The 25,043-nt window shown below is 42.5% G+C and overlaps 1 protein-coding gene across 8 annotated transcripts in view; it reads right to left on the reverse strand.

The window, feature by feature from the left end:
* LOC140428638 (death-inducer obliterator 1-like) overlaps positions 1 to 25,043 on the reverse strand; it is a 208,984-nt gene that overhangs the window by 97,590 nt on the left and 86,351 nt on the right. For 7 of the 8 annotated variants that reach the window (XM_072515307.1, XM_072515305.1, XM_072515306.1 and 4 more), the window contains 3 exons: positions 19,585 to 20,392; positions 16,234 to 16,555; positions 5,643 to 5,849 (listed from right to left, as the gene is read on the reverse strand). In XM_072515307.1, the coding sequence (XP_072371408.1) occupies positions 5,643 to 5,849; positions 16,234 to 16,555; positions 19,585 to 20,392 (1,337 nt within the window). The remainder of the gene's footprint in view (positions 1 to 5,642; positions 5,850 to 16,233; positions 16,556 to 19,584; positions 20,393 to 25,043) is intronic. The other variant, XM_072515311.1, reaches the window with a different exon arrangement.

Genomic DNA, 25,043 nt, shown 5'->3' on the forward strand with positions numbered 1-25,043 from the left:
CACGGTAGCATTGTGGATAGCAGAATTGCTTCACAGCTCCAGGGTCCCAGGTTCGATTCTGGCTTGGGTCACTGTCTGTGCGGAGTCTGCACATCCTCCCAGTGTGTGCGTGGGTTTCCTCCGGGTGCTCCGGTTTCCTCCCACAGTCCAAAGATGTGCAGGTTAGGTGGATTGGCCATGATAAATTGCCCTTAGTGTCCAAAATTGCCCTTCGTGTTGGGTGGGGTTACTGGGTTATGGGGATAGGGTGGTGGTGTTGACCTTGGGTAGGGTGCTCTTTCCAAGAGCCGGTGCAGACTCGATGGGCCGAATGGCCTCCCCCTGCACTGTAAATTCTATGATAATCTTGCAGGAATGGTTACAAGTGCGTATTAGTCGTCAGACACTTTGACGAAATGGGTAGAGGCATTCCCATCCAGAACTAACACGGCAAAGACCACAGCCAAGATCTTAACCCACCACATCTTTACGAGATGGGGACTCCCCCGCAGCATTGAATCCGAGCAAGATTCCCATTTTACGGGACGTGTCATGAAGAACGTCCTCACGGTATTTGGCACTATCCAAAGATTCCACATCGCATACCACCCCCAGTCAAGTGGTTTCGTGGAGCGCATGAATCAGACCCTAAAAGCAACCCTCAGAAAAATGATCCAACAAAACAACACCACTTGAGATTCAGTCCTCCCTTTTGCGCTGATGTTTTTGAGAAATACTGTTTCGACATCCACAGAATACACCCCACACACTCTCATGACCGGACGCCCCATGAAAGGCACAGATTTTTATTAGGACTTGACTTGATCAGCCCCGAAGTGACGGCCCTCACACACGAGAACGCAGTCGAAAATGTAAAAACGGCTCAGCTAGCAGCAAGATTAGGCACTAGAAAGAAACAGAGCAAGGCCTGTTTCGACAAGACAGTGCATGCGACTGAGTTTGAAGTAGGACAGCAGGTCATGCTCTCCATTTACAACCCCAGCACATTCCTGTCACTGAAGTATTCGGGTCCGTACTCCATTGCGGACAAAGTAAGCCTCTCAGTGTATAAAATTAAGTACCCCAACGGAAAGACAGCGTGGTTCCATATTAACCAGCTTAAGGCATATAGCCCACAGTCCAACCACGCACACCACGTCATGCTCGACGCAGCAGGTCACACCCAGTCCATACCCAATGTATCCCTACCGTCCCCCAACACGCCCACCACATCCACGGACTCAACCTCGACTCCACCCCCGAACTCTAGACTCCGCTCCAGAACGCCCACAGACAGCGACTGTGACACAGACAATAGCCACAGCACGTCTCCCTACTATCCCCATGCAACAGGCCCCACATCCAGCGAATCTGAACACGATTCGAGTGATCCCTTCCTGATCACATTCCTCAACAAACCACACCAAAGACCACCGCCCTACGATGACGACTCCGTCCCCACAGAATTAGACACAGCTTTTTGGCACCGCGATAATTCATACAGGCTCGTCCGAAACGACGAGATGGACCCTAAGTCTCACCATGCAGCTTTACCCTCATCCATTCCAGAGTATGGCATCCGGGAGAAGAGGATGACTTTGAGTCTGACTCCCAAAACGAGAACCTCTTTGCGACCCTGTTCGCAACTGATAACTGAGGTGTCCAGATGATGTTTTAAAAGGAACCGCTTGGGAGAAACGGTGTCCTTTCTGATGGAACCTGCAGAATGTTGTTCAATGTTGTTTGTTAGTGTTATTGTTAAGTGTTGTTCGTACACTCGGAAGTTCCACGGCCACACGCTTACCGACAGAAACCGCTGAGAGCTTGCCAGCCCCCGTTCATAACCGCTCTTCTGGTTCGACGGTAGAACCATTACAGCAACCCCCCACGATGACTACATTTTTGCCCGTTCTTGCCGGTTGCTCAGGCAGTGGAGAAACGGCATTGGTCTCCGCCCTGCCCAAGGACCCCCCCCCCCGACCCCCCCTCTGGTCAGCTACACTCGGGTAGAGCACATACGGCATTGATCACCGTCCTACCCAGGGATTCCATCCAAATCTTACCCGTCGCGGCCCATATGCACCTAATTTCAGCACTCTTGGTTCAAAAAGTTTTGTTTTGTTTTCAGGCAACCCTTAGGTTGCCATCCCTATGCTATTTACATCCTCAAGCATTTGGATGGTAAATCACACAGCCTGCGAGACGGCTCGCACTGTTTCAGTTTTTTTTTTTAAAGTGTGTCTAGTCCAAATTTTCGGTTTAAAAAAAAAGGAGTCACACATGGTGACACATTATAAAGGGAAATTGGCACTAAAAGACAGACATGCTAACATCCAAGATATTACACAAGATAGTAACAGATATTACACTTGTGTCCATAGAACCCCGGAACCTCAGGAACTCCAGAGGAAGAAAAAGACAGAAAGACGAAGACAACCTTCATGGTCACCTGGATCTTAGCAGGATCGTGCGCGAATGCGAACCCCCTGACCCCTACCACACAGGCCGTGAATGATTCCCACCCCACCATACACTACACCCTAAAATAGTTAACCCCGAGATAGTCACCGACACACCATCATGGTGGGATACGTTCATAACCTGGTATTCACTATCATACGTATTTAAATCCCTTCCAGTATTGGCGATACTCTGTAGCATCGTGCAGACTATCCGCATGAGGAAATGGCGAAGGAGAGCCTACCGCTCTCGCACCCCGGTATACAGGATAAGATCCCCTATTTTCGGTTATCACCAGGACCACGAACCCCTTGATCTACAATAAAGAACATTTGTGTTGCACCTTTTAAAAATAAAGAAATGTGTTTCGTTTACAACGGGAATATTGTACACCTCTGTGCTTGACTGCCAAGCCAGAGGAAAAATGTGAATGCTGCTATTATTTTTTGTATTGTTAGGAAGTGAGTATGATTGAATGTTTGAGTGAGTGTAGTTTATGAGAGATAGTTAGAGGTACCGGTTTTTTTTGTTGTAATGCATGTCCCTGTGTGACATAGCGCCACTTAGAATTGTTCGTTAAAAAAATTTTCACACATAGTTATGGTCAGTGTAGAGGCCATGGAAGAGTGCTCCCTGGGTCAGGAAGAGAAGACAACGCAGTTATGTGATCCTTCACGCTTTGTGTTAGGGATCACAAGGAGGGGGTGTAGCCACCTGGGCTGGCCACCACCCGACTTAAAATGGAGATCTGCAAAGGCTGCAGGGAAATTCAGCCAACACAGGCAAAAACTAGCAAGTGCAGAAATCCTGTGTATTAGAACTTGTAAAAGCCCAGACAGCACAGAAACTCACAGCCATCTGCATACTAATGAGCGATCCCCGGGTACAATGGAAACATTTAAGGTGAATAAGGCCAAGACAGACTCCTCAGCGCCAGCAGGAGCCAAAACAAAGGAAGGCCAACAGACACTCAGGGACCGCCCAGCGATCAGGGAACAACTCCAGTATAGGAGAAATCGATCCAAGTGATTGGAATGTAGTCCAATCACTTGGAACCAGGTACGGGATCCGCCCCGAACGGCGAGAAGCCTCTGGGGACTATAAAGTAGAGTCCCCAAGTTCAAATCGTCCTTCTTGGCAGGGTCACTCAGCAGCGAATCAACCCTTGAGAGTGAACTGCCCAAGCTGCCGCATCAACCAAGTAAGTCTCCAGTCAACGCACGCTACGAGATAGGCGCTCCTAGCTACCAGTCCATACCAGCTTTTGAATCCTGCAGACTAATATCGAACGAAAGGCCATTTGTTCCCCTGACCTGGTGGGTCAATTCCGAAGCTAAGTATAGGCCTTTTAGTGATAGAGAATAGTCTAGAAAGTAGAGTTTATGCATGAGTATTGATTTACTGTGTATAATAAATGTGTTTTGATTTGAATCTTACTAATTGGTGTGTTGAGTTATTGATCAGTACTTGAACTTGAACCTCGTGGCGGTATCATAACAATACCTGGCGACTCTAGAGCAAAGGTTATAGAAACAGAGCAAATTAAGTAAAGATACAACGGGCAACATTTAAGAGCCAACCAAAAGCTAGCAACAAAAGGTTATGGAAATTGAATTCCCCCAGAAAGTGTTAAATACAAATCACAGAGTTCACAGAAAAAGATGCAATAAACTCCAAGTTATGTCAAAAACGTTTAGAACTTTAAAAATCTAATGAAGCATAATAGCAAGTTCTTCTCATACGCTTAGGTGTATTATCTCAACGTTTTCACCTTATTTGAATCTTAGTACTTTTATTACCAAATTCTAAAAACAATTGAGTCATTGATTTTTTTCCTGGTGTATGTTGTGCATTTAAACAATTCCAAAATATGGCTACCAACATTTAACTGCATAAACGCTCCTAAGTCTTATTTATAATTTAACAGAAATACCTTAGCTTATTTGTTTGGGCTCAGATATTACTGGGTTACAGCAACACTGTTCAAATACTATACTTTTTGAAAATAAATCTGTATTAATATATCTTGTTGGTGCATTTGTGAAAATACGTTTTGTATGTTAAACCTATATGGTCTCAGCTGGAGCACTGTGGACCAATTCTGGGCACCACACTCAAGGAAGGACATAAGGTTTTTGAGTGGGTGCAGAAGATTTACTAGAACAACTCCCAAGGATGAAGGTTATGTAGTTAAGAATGGAGAAGCTGGCATTGTTCTCCAGTGTCACGGTGGCCAAGAGGAAATTTGATAAGTTGAGTTTAAAACTCGTGGAACGTTTAGATGAGTAAATAAAGTGAAATGGTTCCTACTGGCTATAATATCACTATTCAGTGGGCACAAATATAAGGTGACTGAAAGTAAAGCCACAGGCAACATGACAAAATATTTTCTACACAACTGATTATAATTTTTAAACCACTGCTTGATAGGGGTTGGATAATGATTCAATAGTAGCCTTCAAAAGGAAATTGGATTAAGTACTTGGAAGGGGCGAACGTTGCAGAGCTACAGGAATTTAATTGTTCACTGAAAGAGCAGGCCAAAGGGTCTCCTTCTTGCTGTATTAGTCTACAATTTTATGATTCTATATGCACAAATATTGTCCGAATTGCAATTCCATCTTTCTACATGATTTCTAAAATCTGATGTTACCGCATATGGCAAAGTCAAACATAGTAAGGATATTTCAAACAGTAAAGTAAATTATTAATCTCCGTATTTACTGCAGCTATTTTCGAAATAGGTGAAGAAAATATTCAGTTTGTAGATCACAAAATGAATGGCGTTGTTACAGGAGTGCAAAAGGACGGAAGACCAGTAGCTGTTTTATCAGCACAGATTGCATACTAAAACTCAGATCGGTGCTGGGTTTCTCAGGGGGCAGGGCCAACATTACATTGGCAAGCATGATCATCATTTTGCACTGGTCTTTTACTCCATACTTGAAAGGTGAAGTAAACACAAGACCTTGAACCACAAAATCCAAACGGCTGTACGTAAGTAGTTAATTTTTTGCTGCGAAATCCACTCTGCAACACAAATGGGTGGGATCCTACTCACCTATTCCCTCAAACAATATTTTCCGCAATATAATTCAATCCTAATCAATTAATTATTTCCCACCAAATGCTCCTTACGGCCAATACTTTTATTCCATATATTATAGAAGAATAATTTCTTCACATCAATAATTTCTCTTTACCTCTGTAAGGGACTTGGATGAAGCCACCTTCTCAGTCTTTGATTTTCCTTTTGTCTTTTGTTTCTGATCCTTCGCTTGGCTGAGTGATTTCATAGTGGCTGCAGCATGTTTGAGTATGCAGGCACTGCTGCAGTACACAGAGTCGGTGGAGGCCAGGTTGGCACAGCCAGGCCCAATACACTTTGGCACTGGAGGAATTTCCATTGCCTAATAAAAAGAAGCCACCGATAGTTATCAATAGTATATGTGTGCACTACTGCATTATTCAACACATAGTTATGTAGTTCTATATAGATTGTGTCCTCAGGAAGAATTCGAAAAGCAGCTCACCCATTAAAGGGGGATTTTATGCAGCCTGCAAGAGCAGGAAACATAATGTGCTGGGTGACTGAATTAGGTGGGAGTAAAAATTTCAATCTCCCAATAACAAGTTGATATGCAGAGTTTAAGTCAAGTGGTGTGTTTGCGGTATCTGGTGGATTCCCACTTGTAATGAATATTCAATGTTAAACTTTCTTAAAAATTGCATCCCACCTTCAAGGTAAAGTCAGTGGTGTTTGAGTTTTGTGGCAACCGATTAACAGTTAGTCAAGGTAAGAAAATAAGGGGCCCTAAAGGCAGTGTCAGTGCTTTCCATGTGTGGGTCCGTCACGGGTGAAGGTTGGCAGAGTCCTTACAGGGTTTTGAGTTCACCAACATTTCAATTATCCCTGCAGAGAGTTATAGAACATAGAAAAATACAGCACAGAACAGGCCCTTCGGCCCACGATGTTGTGCCGAACTTTTGTCTTAGATTAAGGACAAATTAATCTACACCCCATCATTCTACCGTAATCCATGTACCTATCCAATAGCTGCTTGAAGGTCCCTAATGTTTCCGATCAATTACTGCCACAGGCAGCGCATTCCATGCCCCCACTACTCTCTGGGTAAAGAACCTACCTCTGACATCCCCCTATGTCTCCCACCATTCACCGTAAATTTGTGTCCCCTTGTAATGGTTTGTTCCACCTTGGAAAAAGTCTCTGACTGTCTACTCTATCTATTCCCCTGATCATCTTATAAACCTCTATCAAGTCGCCCCTCATCCTTCTCCGTTCTAATGAGAAAAGGCCTAGCACCCTCAACCTTTCCTCGTAAGATCTACTCTCCATTCCAGGCAACATCCTGGTAAATCTCCTTTGCAACTTTTCCAAAGCTTCCACATCCTTCTTAAAATGAGGCGACCAGAACTGCACACAGTACCCAAATGTGGCCTTACCAAGGTTTTGTACAGCTGCATCATCACCTCACGGCTCTTAAATTCAATCCCTCTGCTAATGAACGCTAGCACACCATAGGCCTTCTTCACAGCTCTATCCACCTGAGTGGCAACTTTCAGAGATCTATGAACATAGACCCCAAGATCTCTCTGCTCCTCCACATTGCCAAGAACCCTACCGTTAACCCTGTGTTCCACATTCATATTTGTCCTTCCAAAATGGACCTCACACTTTTCAGGGTTAAACTCCATCTGCGACTTCTCAGCCCAGCTCTGCATCCTATCTATGTCTCTTTGCAGCCGACAACAGCCCTCCTCACTATCCACAACTCCACCATTCTTCGTATCACCTGCAAATTTACTGACCCACCCTTCAACTCCGTCATCCAAGTCATTAATGAAAATCACAAACAGCAGAGGACCCAGAACTGACCAATGCAGTACGCCACTGGAAACTGGGCTCCAGGCTGAATATTTGCCATCCACCACCACTCTCTGACCTCTATCGGTTAGCCAGTTCGTTATCCAACTGGCCAAATTTCCCACTGTCCCATGCCTCCTTACTTTCTGCATAAGCCTACCATGGGGAACCTTATCAATGCCTTACTAAAATCCATGTACACTACATCCACTGCTTTACCTTCATCCACGAGCTTGGTCACCTCCTCAAAGAATTCAATAAGGCTTGTGAGGCAGGACCTACCCCTCACAAATCCGTGCTGACTATCCCTAATCAAGCAGTGTATTTCCAGATGCTCAGAAATCCTATCCCTCAGTACCCTTTCCATTACTTTGCCTACCATCAAAGTAAGACTAACTGGCCTGTAATTCCCAGGGTTATCCCTATTCCCTTTTTTCAACAGGGACACTACATTTGCCACTCTCCAATCCCCTGGTACCACCGCTGTTGACAGTGAGGACGTAAAGATCATTGCCAACGGCTCTGCAATTTCATCTCGTTTCCCATAGAATCCTTGGATCTATCCAGTCAGGCCCGGGGAACTTGTCTATCCTCAAGTTTTTCAAAATGCCCAACACATCTTCCTTCCGAACAAGTATCTCCTCGAGCTTACCAGTCTGTTTCACAAAGATGTGTTCCGCATTCAACAATATGGTCCCTCTCATTCGTAAATACTGAAGAAAAGTACTCGTTCAAGACCTCTCCTATCTCTTCAGGCTCAATACACAATCTCCCGCTACTGTCCTTGATTGGACCCACCCTCGCTCTAGTCATTCTCATATTTCTCACATATGTGTAAAAGGCCTTGGGGGTTTCCTTGATCCTACCCGCCAAAGATTGTTCATGCCCTCTCTTAGCTCTCCTAATCCCATTCTTCAGTTCCCTCCTGGCCATCTTGTATCCCTCCAGTGCCCTGTCTGAACCTTGTTTCCTCAGCCGTACAAGACATTCAACCTCTCGTCAACCATGGTTCCCTCACTCGACCATCTTTTCCCTGCCTGACGGGGACATACATATCAAGGACACGTAGTATCTGTTCCTTGAACAAGTTCCACATTTCAATTGTGTCCTTCCCTGACAGCCTATGTTCCCAATTTCTGCGCTTCAGTTCTTGTCTGACAGCATCGTATTCATCCTTCCCCAATTGTAAACCTTGCCCTGTTGCACGCACCTATCCCTTTCCATTACTAAAGTGAAAGTCACAGAATTGTGGTCACTATCTCCAAAATGCTCCCCCACTAACAAATCTATCACTTGCCCTGGTTCATTACCAAGTACCAAATCCAATATGGCCTCCCCTCTGGTCAATCTACATACTGTGTTAGAAAAGCTTCCTGGACACTGCACAAACACCACCCCATCCAAACTATTTGATCTAAAGAGTTTCCACTCAATATTTGGGAAGTTGAAGTCACCAATGACTACTACCCTGTGACTTCTGCACCTTTCCAAAATCTGTTTCCCATTCTGTTCCTCCCATCTCTGCTGCTATTGGGGGGCCTATAGAAAACTCCTAACAGGGTGACTGCTCCTTTCCTATTTCTGACTTCAACCCAAACTACCTCAGTAGGCAGATCCTCCTCGAACTGCCTTTCTGCTGCTGTTATACTATCTCTAATTAACAATGCAACCCCCAATAACCAGGAACCTCCAACAACCATTTCTGCCGCTCTTCTATCCAGGTTTCCGTGATGGCCACCACATTGCAGTCCCAAGTACCGATCCATGCCTTAAGTTCACCCACCTTATTCCTGATGCTTCTTGCGTTGAAGTACAGACACTTCAACCATCTCCATGCCTGCAAGTACTCTCCTTTGTCAGTGTTACCTTCCCTACTGCCTCACTACACGCTTTGACGTCCTGAACATCGGTGACCTTAGTTGCTGGACTACAAGTCCGGTTCCCATTCTCCTGACAAATTAGTTTAACCCATCCCGAAGAGTACTAGAAAACCCCCCCTCCCAGGATATTGGTGCCCTCTGGTTCTGATGCAACCCGTCCTGCTTGTACAGGTCCCACCTTCCCCAGAATGCGCTCCAATTATCCAAATGCCTGAAGCCCTCCCTCCTACACCATTCCTGCAGCCACGTGTTCAACTGCACTCTCTCCCTATTCCTAGCCTCGCTATCACGTGGCACCGGCAACAAACCAGAGAGGACAACTGTCTGTCTGTCCTGGCTTTTAACTTCCAGCCAAACTCCCTGAACACGTTTATTACATCCACACCCCTTTTCCTACCTAACTCGTTGGTACCAATGTGCACCATGACTTCTGACTGCTCCCCCTCCCCCTTAAGGATCCTGAAGACACGATCCGAGGCATCCCTGGCCCTGGCACCCGGGAAGCAACATGCCTTCCGAGAGTCTCGCTCGCGACCACAGAATCTCCTATCTATTCCCCTAACCATTGAGTCTCCTACAACTATTGCTTTTCTATTCTCCCACCTTCCCTTCTGAGCCACTGAGCCAAACTCAGTGCCAGAGACCTGGCCGCTAGAGCCTTCCCCCGGTAGGCCATCCTTCCCAACAGCATCCAAAACGGTATACTTGTTTTGAAGCGGAACGACCACGAGGGATCCCTGCACTGTCTGCCCGTTCGTTTTCTTTCCCCTGACTGTAACCCAACTACTCTTGTCCTGTACCTTGGGTGTGGCTACTTCCCTGTAACTCTTCTCTAAGACCCCCTCTGCCTCCCCGAATATCCGAAGTTCATCCAGCTCCAGTTCCCTAACACGGTCGCTTGAGGAGTTGGAGTCGGGTGCACTTCCCGCAGGTATAGTCAGCGGGGACACCGGTGGTATCCCTCACCACCCACATCCTACAGGAGGAGCATGCAACTGCCCTAGCCTCCATCCCCTCTTACCTTACAGAATATAGATGCACTGTGGAGCAACTGGAACTCCACCCTCCGATTCTGCTCCCAGTCAGCTGCAGTCTCTGTAAACTCCCGGCTCCCTTCACGCTCTTTGAGGAAATGTAGGAAATGAAATGAAAGGAGGACCTTGCTCCCTCCTCACCTAACTCCCTCAGTCACCAAACTCTCACTATAGCACTCAAATGCACCCAAATTCAGCAATCAGAGCAAACAAAGTCTGCACTGTAGCTGGCTCACATTTATACTGTGACTCTAGCCTCTGAAAAATTGGCCTAATCCAATTAACTAATTAATAAGCTCCAGCTGCAAGTAGCTACAAGTAGAACCTTTGTTAAAAGCTGATTGAACATTCACCTTCTCCTCAACCAAACAGCAACTTTTAAGTTAATTAACTAAATGAAAGACTAGACTTTAGATAAAAATAAAAATAAACCTTTAATATCCCTCAGTCACCAAACTCTCACTATAGCACTCAAATTCAGCACTCAGTGCAAACAAAGTCTGCACTGTAGCTGGCTCACATTTATACTGTGACTCTAGCCTCTGAAAAACTGACCTAATCCAATTAACTAATTAACAAGCTCCAGCTGCAAGTAGAACCTTCGTTTAAAGCCGATTGAAAATTCACCACCTTCTCAACCAAACATCAACTTTTAAGTTAATTAACTAAATGAAAGACTAGACTTTAGATAAAAATAAAAATAAACCTTTAATATCCCTGTCACTAAACTCTCACTATAGCACTCAAATGCACCCAAATTCAGCACTCAGTGCAATGTTCTTGGACAATGTTATTTACAATGCATAAAAGGGAGGGAGGGGTTGGTTGAGCCTGCAAGTTCAGCCATGTCCCAGAGTGGCGAGTACAATACTGGGCACAAACATGAACATTCAATAAAGAGAGAATGCAAAAACACAACACCGTTTCTTCCACAATAAAGGAAATGTCCCTAACTTTCCTGTAACCACCAATGCGCGAGACGTGCCTGTACATCATTCTCTTAGTAAATCTTATGTTAGTGGCAATGGAGTGGGTCAGGCAAGTAATGGCCATGAGGAGCCATGAGGAGCCTCCCAGGTTGTCCAGGAGGTTCTGTTATTACCTGCAATGAGGAAGGGTTAATTAATAATCTTGTTCTGTGAGGTACTTGAGGGAACAGTGCCCAAACATGACAGAGGCTTCAGTTGGCTGAGAGATTGGGAAAAATAATTAAAAGGCAATGGATAGGCAATGGTTAATATTTAAGAAATAAATGTATGTATTGAACAATTACACATTCCTTTCCGCTGCAAAATACAACAGGAACAGCAGCTCAACCATGGCAAACAAAAGAAATTCAGGATAGTATGAGATCCAAAGAGGAGTCATATAAAGTTGCTGGAAAAAGTGGCACATCGGCGGATTGGGAGAAGCTCAGCATCCAACAAAAGAGGATAAAGAGATTAAGAGGGGGAAATAGAGTGTGAGAGTAAACTTGCAAGTAACATAAAAGCAGACTGTAATAGATTCAATAAGTAGATTAAAAAGAAAAAGATTAATGAAGACAAATACAGATCTTACAATCCGAAATGGGGAATTTATAATGGGAAACAAGGAAATGGCAAAGCAATTAAAACTGGTTTAGTTCTGTCTTCATGGAGGAATACACAAACAACTTCCCAGAAATGCTAAGGAATCAAAGGTTTAGTGAGAAGCAAGAACTGAAGGAAATTAGTATTATCAGAAAAATAGCGTTAAAGAATTTAGTGGGATTGAAAGCTGATAAATCCCCAAATCTACAACCCAGGGTACTAATAGAGCTGGCCATGGAATTAGTGGATGCATCGGTTATTCAAAATTCAGTAGATTCTGGAACAATCCCGGCAAATTGGAGGGTGGAAAACGTAACCCCGCTATTTAAAAAAGGAGGGAGGGAGAAAACAGGAAATTACACACCGGTTAGCTTATCAGCAGCTGGGAAATGCTAACATCTAATATAAAGAATCGGATAATAGGGCACTTAAAAAATATGAACTGATAAGACAAAGGCAACATGGATTTATGAAATGGAATTCATGATCGAGAAACCTGCAATACATTTTTGAGGACGCAAGTAGTGAATTTTAAAAAAATAAAAAAATTTAGAGTACCCAATTATGTTTTTTCCCCCCATTAAGGGGCAATTTAGCGTGGCCAATCCACCTAACCTGCACATCTGTGTGTTGTGGGGGTGAAATCTACACAGACACGGGGAGAATGTGCAAACTCCACACGGACAGTGACCCCCGGGTCGGGATTCGAACACGGGTCCTCAGCACCATGGTCCTAGTGCTAACCACTGCGCCACCTGCCGCCCTCAAGTAGTGAAATAGATGAGTGAACCAGTGCATGTGGTGTATTTTAGAGTTGCAGAAAGTTTTTGATAAAGTCCCAAATAAGAGGTTAATGTGCAAAATTAAAGCACATGGAATTGGGATAATATATTGGCATGGATTGAGAATTGTTAGCAAACAAGAAACAGTATAATAAATGTTATTTTTTTGGAGTGGCAGATGGTGACTAGTGGGGTCCCAAAGGGATCACTACTTGGGCCCTAGCTTTTCACAATATATATCAATGATTTGGATAAGGGAGTCAACGTTAATATTTCCAAGTTTGCAGGCGACAAAAACTTGATGGGAATGTGAGTGGTGAGGAGGATGTTGAGAAGCTTAAGGCGATTTAGAACGTTGAGCAGACAAATACATGGCAGATGCAGTATCACGTGAATAAGTGCAAAGTCATCCACTTTTGTAGTAAAACCAGAATGGTGGAGCATTATTTAATAAGTGATAGATGGGAGAATGTTGATATACAAAGGGACTTGCGTGTCCCGAGTACACCAGTCACTGAAAGTAAGCAAGCAGTTAGGAAGGTAAAAGGTATGTTGGCCTTCATTGAAAGAGGACAAGAGTACAGGAATAAGGATGTCTTATTGCCGCTGTACAGGGCCTTGGTGAGACCACACCTTAAGTATGGTGTGCAGTTTTGGTCTCCTTGCACAAGAAAGGATATACTTGCCATAGAGGGAGTGCAGTGAAGGTTCACCAGAATGATTCCTGGGATGGTAGGATTATTGTATGAGGAGTGTTTGGATTAACTACACCTGCATTCACTGAAGTTTAGAAGGAAACTAATTTTGACAGCGCTGGACAGACTGGATGCCGCAATGTTATTTCTTATGGCGGTGGGGGGGGGGGGGCTGGAACAAGGAGTCACAATCTCAGGATATGGGGTAGGTCATTTAGGACAGAGATGAGGAGAAAATGTGGTGGCACGGTAGCAGTGGGTAGCACTGTTGCTTCACAGCTCCAGGGTCAAAGATTCGATTCCCGGCTTGAATCACTGTCTATGTGGAGTCTGCACGTTCTCAGTGTCTGCATGGGTTTCCTCACACAAGTCCCGAAAGACGTGCTGTTAGGTAATTTGGACATTCTGAATTCTCCGTGTTACCGAACAGGCGCCGGAATGTGGAGACTAGGGGCTTTTCACAGTAACTTCATTGCAGTGTAAATGTAAGCCTATTTGTGACAATAAAGATTATTATAAATTCCTTCAGAGGATGGTGAACCTCTACCACAGAAGGCTATGGAGGCCAAGCCACTAAATATATTTAAGACAGAAATAGATCCTAGACTTTAAAAATGTCAAAGGGTATGGGGAGGGCACAGGGGTATGGCACTGAGATAGAGGACCAGCCATGATCAGACTGAATGGTGCAGCAGGAGGGAAATGACCAACTCCTGCTTCTATTTTCTATGTTTTAATGATGCATTAGCAGTTGATGGCAGGATGGGTTTCACGACAGAGTACCTTCCCCGCCACATGATCTTGCGTGGCCCCCGTGCATGCCAGCAGCTCGTTAAATTTTAACTGGAATTGGGTTGGAACCAGCAAAAGGCAAAGAGAGGTGACACCCACTTGCTGTTTTGGTCTCGAGAATGGCGGGGCACTGTTAAAATACAGCCCATTTGAGTGTACGGCTTGATAACGAGATATATTTTATAATAAAATGAATTCATCACTTCCATGCTCACAAAGAATAGACACATACTCCAATTACTTAATCAAGATTCAAAGTCAAAAGTGCCAGTTATATAATGCTCATAAATATCTTAATATAATAGAGACTGACTTAGGTTTTGTCCACTATTAACTGGATTCTTTAAATTGAAAAATCACTGGATTTTTGTGCCAGCCTCCAGTTTATTTCTACAGAAAAAGCAATGTTTGTGATTTTCTTTAAAATTAAAAGATCAGAGCGAGTCAAGTCTTGAAATATCATTGGCATTAGATGTCAATATAAGAGGGAAGGAAGAAAATCAGTGCAAGTTCTTGTTCCGAATGAGCTCTGTTCAAAGACTTCTGCTAGAAAGCAGTCATATTGGATGAGGGCAGAATAAAGGAAGAATGGATACTTGGGCGTGGCATTGGCAGGCAGCCAAACATTTGTGGAGCTATTTCCTGGCAGTAATCAGTCCTCTGGGTGAAATGAAAGCAAGGGGGTGAAAACGGTCAAATATAAAGTCTTTTGATTCCAGAGAAGCTAAAAGCAATACAAGGAGCAGTGCATTTGTGAACAAAGCTATTTTACACAATTGTGTTAATCAGTAATTTAAGTTTAGTATCGGGGCGGCACGGTGGTGCAGTGGGTAGCGCTGATGCCTCACGGCGCTGTGGATCCAGGTTCGATCCCGGATCACTGCCCATGTAGTGTTTGCAAATTCTCCCCGTGCCCGCATGGGTCTCACTCCCACAACCCAAAAAGAGGTGCAGGATAGGTGAATTGGCCACGCTAAATTGCCCCTTAATTGGAAAAAAAAAAGAATTGGGTACTCTAAATTTAACTTTTAAAAGTTTAGTATCAAACTCTGAATCAGTTACGGTTCACATCACACTACCTACTCCTCGTCAACTGTTACAATTAAGGTTTAAAATATTATATTTTGGGGCTATAGCTTTAAATTTAAGATAAATTTAAGGCCATGTTACCTATTCTGAAGTATGCTTAACTGTACGCCTGGGTGGTTTGATTGTTAGAAATCAAAGGAAGGCTAGATTGTTTTACTGAGAATAAGGTATTTATGTTTAGAAAATGGCAGCAGACTCTTGGTTTACCATGAGTTGAATCTGGGTCTCCCAAAGTCCTTGAGAGGAGCATGGGGCATGGGGTTGTAAACAGTTGTGATGTAAACAGTCCATTTACTTCTCAAATGAAAGGGAATTGGGGTCAAGAATAGCAGATTCGCACTCCTACCTAGGTTCAAGGCCAATGAGTTTCACATTGCCATGGGGAAAAGGGCACGGTAAGCTATTTTTGAGATCTGGTTACAGACTTCTCCACAAACCAATGAACATCTAACAGACAGCAGAAATTCTGTGTGCTGAGCAGACAGATAAGGCTACTTGACTTTGCGAGTTACCGTAGTCAGCTGTGGGAGGAAGACAATCTCTAGTTGCAGATGCATCATTCTACTGATTCCGGGGGAAACGGGAATCATTTGAACGGATTTACTGCTGGTAACTCTCCAAAAACTGAGTGTCTAGAGATGGTCACTAGAAGTACTACCCAGCGAAACAGGAATATGAGAACCCGTGGAAAGCTGGGAGCAACTGTGGACTGTGATAAGGACGATAATTTCGTGGAGAGTGCAATGTGTGATAAGTATAAAAGAGAAATGTTCCTCTGTAGTTTAGCAATTTGCATACAAAAGGAAAATTTGGTCAAGAGTGTTTTTAGACATTTATTACAGTTAAAAGTTTTAAAATATGAAATCTCATATCATTCGCTCAACTATCAGCTGCGAGTTCAAATTTATTTTACATGTTACAGGTTTTTACAGAGATTATAACTTACTACCACAGGAAAGCAAGATGTGCACTTCAATAAAGGTGAAAAGATTCTGGTTATGAAATAATATGCCTGAATAGATTTCAAACCACTTAAAAGCATGTAAACGGTTTCTAAACAGCATACCGGCTTAAATATTTTAATTTTCTTCTTGCCACTTGGATGGACTGCTTTCTCAATCCTGCCTTTTATTCCCTGATCACCGAGTGCGTTTCCATCGCGCTTTTCTCCTGTTGCATTGGGATCGTTGCTGCTTGCCAGCACAGATTTGCTTTCCTGGTGACCAGGCCTCATTTCTGTGGTGCCTGAGCCTTTGCTTGGAGAAGGACTACAATCAGGACAGATGTAGTCTTCCCCATTGCGTTCCAGTAAGCGTCCTCTTGCCATTGTAATTCCCACACAGTCGCCATGGAACCATTCTTCACAGCGATCGCAGCAGATCATAAATCTGGCGGAAAACTCACAATCAGCACATTGCACACCCACGTTACTGTACAAATCAAAAATCAGTCTTGGCGTGGATAAAATATCCTCGAATTAAACAAAATGCTTTTTTCAAATGTAGAGTATTACTTGTATTCATAATAAAAAGACTTCCAATGTAAAATATGGGAAATTCCAATGTACAATGTGGGAAATTATGAGAAGCAGTACTAATATAAAATCAAACAAAAACTGACGTGCTTTGAAAGTATGACGCAACAATGCACATTTCAGGGGAGAAAAACTTTACATGTGAAAAGTCTAGTGAAAAAGTTTGCACCAGTTTCTTTTCAAAGTTAAATCTCTTCACAAAACTAACCGCCAGTTTGGTGGACCTAAGTAATAATTTTCCATATGAAAGTAAAACAGAGGTCTTAATTAGACTAAGTGGATTTAGATGGATGGTTTTTATATTCAGCTCATGTGAAAGTCTTTTGCAGCTTTCTTACTGAAAATTAATCATGCAGTAGTTTGATCTTTTATTTTAAAACCAACACTTGAGTATTTTTTCAGTTCAAATCAGACATGTTCAGACAAATTTCAGCTGATCACTTTTGCCAGACACAATGTACTACCAAAAAATCCTGAATAGGCTGCATGTGGCAACATTACAAAGTCTATAATACTGAAAAGCTGGCTTTTCTGAACCAACACAGTCACACTTTAATCCTGCAAAACTGAAAATTAAAAGGACCTTTACACTCTGGAAGTTACTAGTCAGTGAAACCAGCACTTGGAGCTAGTGACAGCTCAAACCTCTGCAGTCTCCTGCAAAGACACAGGTCCATTTTAACTAATCTCCTAGACATTGGCATCATCCGATCCAAAGAGGCCGCAGTCATTTTAAAATTCCCACTTTTACTTCAAACATTATTCTTAATCTTAACTAGCTAGGTTCCTGTTTTTTGCTAAAATGTGATGCTTACAGAAATTGCACGTTAAATACAAATTTTTTCTGCTCATTTCTGATCTTATTCTGAGCAGTAGTGCAATTCCTCCAAGAGTGTACAAAGCTACGGTTTCCAGAAGATATGCAGAGTTTAATATTCCCCACTATGTTTCACGAATAAGGAAAATTGCGTCTGTACAGTTTTTAATCTGCCTGATGAATTGTGTTGAAGTCATTTAAAGAAATTCTAGAATAGATTTCAAAAACTTTATACTGAATGTTATTCAGAGTCTATATATGAAAGCGAGAAAAACAGGCAGACTGCCACTTGAGACGTATAGCTTGCTGGAGCAACGGTCCATTTTAACTAATCTCCTAGACATTTAAAATAATTTCTTGGTTGCATTCAATTTCTTCCAATGAATATAAACTCTACTCACAAACTCAGAAGCTATCAGCTTGTCTGAAGAATTATGCCTAAACTGAAGCTCAGCCTCAAGTTGAGCTTTAATTTTATTGCTATTTCAACAAAAAAGCATCTGAATTCAGAGCTCTTGGCTAATATCCTGGTGCTTATGGGTCCCGAACGCCTCTCCCAATTCTATCCAATGTATCCATTTCTGACCTACTCCCAGGTATCCAGGTAGAAACAACAGTTAGGGAGAAAATAGCTTCAAGTGAGTTCCAGCCTCACCATTCCTTTTATTCTTTCACAGGATGTGGGCATCACTGGCTAGGCCAGCATTTATTGTTGATTTCTACCTGCCCTCGAGAAGGTGGTGGAGAGCCGCCTTCTTTACAGTCCATGTGGTGCAGGTATATCCACAATGCTGTTGGGAAGGACGTTCCAAGAATTTAACCCAATGACAGTGATATAGTTCCACGATTGGGCAGCACGGTAGCATTGTGGATAGCAAAATTGCTTCACAGCTCCAGGATCCGAGGTTCGATTGCCGGCTTGGGTCACTGTCTGTGCGGAGTCTGCACATCTCCCAGTGTGTGCGTGGGTTTCCTCCGGTTGCTCCGGTTTCCTCCCACAGTCCAAAGATGTGCAAGTTAGGTGGATTGACCATGCTAAATTGCACTTAAGTGTCCAAAATTGCCCTTAATGTTGGGTGGGGTTACTGAGTTTTGGGGATAGGGTGGAGGTGTGGACCTTGTGTAGGGTGCTCTTTCCAAGAGCCGGTGCAGACTCGATGGGCCAAATGGCCTCCTTCTGCACTGTAAATTCTATGAATCAGGATAGTATGTGGCTTGTGGGGTCTATGTTAACAGTGCAGTTGGGCAAGAAAGTTTAACATTGGCCATGTTCAATCACTCCACAGCAGCCTATTAAAAAAAAACTGCCACATCTTAAAACATCCTGCTTGGCTCATTTTCCTACATCACAACAGTGACTACATTTCAGAAGTACTTTATTAGCTGTGAATGGAGTTTGAATGTCCTGAAGTCACGAAAGATACCACATAAAGTCTTTCTCTTCAGTGACAGCATAATACCTTTCACAATAGTGTCCAATGTCAGCGCATATGGAAAATTGAGGAAATGAGCCTCAATTTGAAGGAACATTAGAGGCCTGTGAAAATCTTTGTTTTGAAAATTTACCTAAAAAGCATAGTCCCATGGTCAATTTTAAAGCCCCTTTAACTTCCAACTTAACCGAGGAATATGGGTTTAAACTCTACTTGAATTAACTCAATCTAGGTTAATGCATAAGTACTATCTGATGCACAATGTTTCAGCAGAGATGTTAAAATGAGGCCCTGTCTATCCCCTCAGGGTTATATTAAGAAATCCTGTAACACTATTCGAAGTTATCCCAGTGCCCTGCCCACCATTTATCCTCGACAATCACCACATACAGATCATCTGGTCATTTACATCACTTCTGCAATTGGGAATATCTTCTCCATCATCCTCCTGTGTATCTTGGGCTTCATAAGTTGCATAATATCGATAAACTCATTGCATCAAATGATAGCACTTTTGAAGCAGCAATGTATTAATAAATTAGGTATAAACTAGTCTGCTACTTCAATGTTCATTTTTGCCTTATATTTTGTTGTCATGCTTATATATGCAGCTTCCCGAATCCGGGCACCTACCTGTTGTTATGTGGTTGCCTACATATACAATACAATTTATCTGGGTCATTGTATTCATTGTCTGACTGGTTGACTGAACTTTCATCATCGTCTGTCTCTGACTTTTGTGATTTGGATTCTTTTTCCTTCAGAGCTGTACCACTTTTAGTACCTTTCTTTACTGGAGTGACTATTTTCTTCTTCATTTTTACAGTAACCAGGGACTTTGATTCTTTTCTGGATTGATTTTCTTCAGTGCATGTTTCTTGCACTTTGTGTACACTCTGTGGTGAATCAGGCTGTTCTTGACCACGCCGTTTTCTCAACTGATTCTGTAGCTCCTTCAGTGTAAGTTCATCACTGTCACTGTTGGTGCTGCTGTCTTCATCAGAGTTAGCCACTTGATTTCTTGCTTCAAATATATGAGCAGAACCTGGGCCTGTGGCCATGTCTAGAGATCCAGCACCTTTTTCATCTACTTCCACACTGCCATCAGACCCTGTCCCTGCCTCAGAAGTTGCATTGAATCCACATTCACCACCATCATCAAGGTCGGTCATTCGACGATAGCGCTTCTGAGCTGCTGAAATAAATTCCTGAACTCTGACAGATCGTTGAGTCTGTCGTCTGCTCCTTCGCAATAAGGGGGTTAACTGGTCAGAGTTCTCACTCAGTGCAGTGTCAGAGTTCTCTGCATCCATTGCATTCTCGCGTTTTGCGATAGTTGTTTGTCGGAATCCCCATGTCTTTTTAAATTCTTTACTGCTTGGGTGAATGATTCTTGCAGACTGATCTTTGTTTTCATCCACCTTACTCTCCACCACAGCTACTGTAAAGATGCAAATAATACAGGAGGCAATCACATTGTAGTTAACCAAATTTGACTTTACCATCCAAAGCATATATTCAAACCATCCTTCAAAAAAGAAATGCATCATTTGATTCTATCAGGACAAGTAACATAATAATAATCTTTTTCAGTATCACAAGTAGGCTTACATTAACACTGCAATGAAGTTACTGTGAAAATCCCCTAGTCGCCACACTCTGGGCCTGTTCTGGCAAACGGAGGGAGAATTCAGAATGTCCAATTCACCTAACAAGCACGCCTTTCGGGAGAATCTATAGAAGCCGAGGGTTGAATAGTGTTGATTAAGAGTTGATGAATGCTGGAATTTCGTTGGATTACCTTCAAGGATGAATCTGTGATTGCTGAAGGTCAAGAGAGTGGAGCAGAGAACGCAAATGCGTTGTAAAAAGATACAACTGGAGGAAGTTTTCCTTTAAAAATTCACTCTGAATTGCAAGCATGACTGCAAAAAACATTTCTTTCCCGATCCCTTGTTGTCTGGATGACTGAGCGGCTTGATAATCTCTTTCAGAGGGAAGAGTCAACATTGATGTGTGAGATGGGAGTCATAGATAGGTTGGACTGGTAAGGCCATCAGGTTTCTTTCTCTCAAGGATATTAATGAACCAGTTAAGGTTTTTCCCCCAACAACTCAACAGTTTCTTCATCATTTTCAGGAAGATAAGTCCCACCTCTGTATTATTAGTCCATGAAAACAACTGTTACAATGAGTGTCTCTAACTGAGATTATTCAAGCACAAGATCTCAGAACTCAAGGTGGAATTGGGAGACAATCTACCGCATCGTGGCAGGGAGAAAGATTTTTGGAGTAATAACTTTCTTGCTGAAAGACAGTGGTGGAAGTGATAGACTAAGGAGTGGTAATTATTTACATCAGCGAAGGCAAAAAGGAACAGGTTAAAGCAGAAACGCCCAAAGCAAATTTATCTCCCCAGAAAGCCTGAACCACTGGTTCACTGTATAAGAATAAGGACTCTTGAGTGGGAACATGATTAAATGACACCAAAACACATTAGTCGAATCCGGGGTAATGGGACAAGATGTTTCGAAATTTAATTAGATTTGCTAATTGGGGGGTGGGGCATTTTATTTATTCCAGTACCAGCTGAGTGCCCTAGGTATCTAGTTGCTTCCCATGTGATGAGGATGGGTATATAGCATTCTGAATAGACTGGAGAAGATTAAGGAGGGATAGCAGCCAAACATCTTGGCTCATATGATCATGATCAACAAGAAAGCAAAGTCTTGCAAAAGGAGTTCTTAGGAATAGGACTTCAAGGTTTATTTCCATTGCATTGTTCAGACATGAGCCAAAATAGACAACACGAAGATTAGAACATTTATCATACAGCGAAAAGGTGCTGTCAGGAACAGGATTTTTATTTTATTAGTCACGCCAGAGAAATGAAAAGCTATGTGACAAAGTTTGAAACAAATACACCAGCAAAGTGATTTTTGATTTGATTTGATTTAATTTATTATTGTCACATGTATTAGTTTACAGTGAAAAGTATTGTTTCTTGCATGCTCTACAAACAATGCACACCATACATTGGTATAATGTTACAGTTATAGTAAGGTGTAGAGTAAAGATCAACTTAATACAAGGTAGGTAATTGAATTAGAACATTACTAGAGAGTTTAAAAGAGTTAGAATGAAGTTTGAGAAGCATAGAACAAGAGTAAGAATTAGAGGGTATGCTGGGCACAGCTTGCAAGAAGTCACCTCGCTCTGGCGCCATCTTGGTCTTGGTGTGTGGTGTGAGGAATAATACACAAAAAAAGCTTTGCAAAAGTAATGTCTTCCAGACAGATGAGCATGAAAGGACAAAGCTAAACATATCAGCATCAGAGAAAAGACAGAAACAAAGCAAAATAATCTTGGGAACAATGCAAAAAACTAAAGTGCATGTACTGAAGTGATCGCTGTGGGAAATAAAGTGGGGCAATTAGAAGCAATTATAGATTTAAGATAGATTTAATAGCATTAGCAGAAACTTAGCTACAATTTGGCCAGAAGTGCAAAATAAACACATCAGGTTATAATATTTTTAGGTGGGATAGAATAGATAAGCAAGAAGTGTCAATGTTGAAAGAGAAAATTTATGCTGTGAAGGACTGACAAAATACAAAATTTGAAGTCAATAGGATTACAGACCAAAGGAAAATAGGATTGAGAAATTCAACTGCAGACTCCAAAATAGAAATGTGAGAGGAAAACCAGACAGATTTTTATGAAAACAGGTAGGAGTAATAAATTTATTGCTTGAATTTCTCACTCGCTGATTGAGAAAGGGAGAAAATTTATAATGTGAACAGGATACCTTCCTGAAGCAGTACATTAGAATACTTAAGAAAATAGATGTTTTAGATCTAGTCAAGCAAGAATAATGATCAGTTAACTGAATTAAGTGTGGGTAAACATTTTGTAGGGAATGACTATAAAATAGGATTTCGGCAGCAAATAGAAAGGGGAAATGTTAGTTCAGTTGAGGTGACGTGGAGTGGAAAGGGAATGGATATACAGAACTATAAATCAGCATGGATTTTGTTAATTAAGAGGAAACTGGAAAGATGCGGAACAAATATAATTGAAAAAAATGACTTCAAGATTTAGACAGCGGCATAATGGGTCATTAACTGGTCTAATAATCCAGAGACCTGGACTAAGGGTCCAGACATGAATTCCAATTAAATAAATGTGGAATAGAATCATAGAACAGACTAGTAAGTGGAAGCTGTTTGGCCTGTCATGTCCACGCCAGCTCCCTACAAGAGCTACTTAGCTAGTTTCACTCTTCAGGTGACAAGCGATTCCCTTTTGAAAGCCACGGCCGCCTCTAGTCGTACTGCGTGTAGTGCACTCCAGGTCCTAACCACTTACTGTATAAAAAAGGTTTTCACTCACATCACAGAATAATAGTGCAGAAGAGGCCCTTCGGCCCATTGAGTCTGCACCGACACCATGTGCCTAATGGCCTAATTCTGCTCCTCTGTCTGATGGTCTTATGAAAAACACCTGACCTACCTACTAATCCCATTTGCCAGCACTTGGCCAAGTGTTCATCCAAGTACTTTTTACCACCTTCCCAAGAAACGCATTATAGACCATCACCACCCATTGGGTAAAACTCTTTTTACAAATCCCCTCTAAACCTCCTCTGAGCTGGTGTCCCCTCGTAACTGACACTTCAACTAAAGGGAACAGTTGCTCCCTAACCACCTTTTTCCTGCCCCTTAATCATGTACATCTCGATCAGTTTGCCCCTCAGTCTTCTCTGCTCCAGCAAAAACAACCCAAACCTGTCCAACCTCTCTTCATAACTTAAATGTTCCATCCCAGGCAACATTCTGTTGAATCGTCTCTGCAGTGCAATCACATCCTTCCTATAATGTGACACCCAGAACTGCACACAGTATTCAAGCTGCAAAGTTCTATACAACTCCAACATGACCTCCTTGCTTTTGTAATCTATGCCTCTATTGATAAAGGCAAGTGTTCCATATGCCTTTTTCAAACCTATTAACCTGCCCATCTGCCATCAGAGATCTATGGACAAACACGCCACGGTCCCTTTGTTCCTCGGAACTCAGTGATTAGCACTGTTGCTTCACAGCGCCTGGGACCCGGGTTCGATACACGTCTTGGGTCACTTGTGTGTGTAGTCTGCACATTCTCCCCATGTCGCATGGGTTTCCTTCGGGCGCTCCAGTTTCCTCCCACCAGTCCCGAAAGACATGCTGCTAGGTGAATTGGACATTCTGAATTCAGTATACCCGAATAGTCGCCGTAGTGTGGCGACTAGGGGATTTTCACAGTAACTTAATTGCAGTGTTGATGTAAGCCTACTTGTGACACTAATAAAGATCATTACTTTCCAGTGTCATGCCATTCAGTGAATACTTCCTTGTCACATTAATACTCCTTCCAGAGTCTATCACCTCACACTCTACAGGGTTAAATTCCATCTGCCACTTTTCTGCCGATTTGACCAACCCATCTGTATCTTCCTGTAACCCAAGACACTCAACCTCACTGTTAGCCACCCATCCAATCTTTATGTCATCTACAAACTTACTGATTCTACCCCCCACATGGTCATCTATGTCATTAACGTAAAATGATATATAGGGAACCCATCATTTGTTTTTGTTTTTTTACAATCAGCTTGAATTGTCATCTAATTTACTCTTACACTAATGGGAATAGTTTCTCTCTAATTACTTTGTCTAGGCTCCTCGCGAACTTGAACGCTGCTATTATAAAACTAGCATCAGTAATCTGGTTGACTCTTATATGCTCTGGCAAGCTATTCAGTTGTGACTGAATAAAAATGCCACAAATAAAATAGGAGGTCAAGAAAAAGATAAGGAAAAGAGGGTAAATGAGGATAAAATATCAAAATCTTACAAAATAGTGAGGCAATCTTACAACAGTACGGTGTTGTACAAATACATTATTAGTTAAATGTGTAATGGAATCCAAGGGAAAGGTTAGCATGTTAATAGAAGATCAACATAAAATGGCAGGAATATTTAAGTACTTTGCATCAGTGTTTTCAACACAGGATATTAGCAAGGATCTAATGTCAAATTAGTTAAAAGCTAG

Source organism: Scyliorhinus torazame, chromosome 8 (genome assembly GCF_047496885.1).
Source record: "Scyliorhinus torazame isolate Kashiwa2021f chromosome 8, sScyTor2.1, whole genome shotgun sequence".
NCBI lineage: Eukaryota > Metazoa > Chordata > Chondrichthyes > Carcharhiniformes > Scyliorhinidae > Scyliorhinus > Scyliorhinus torazame.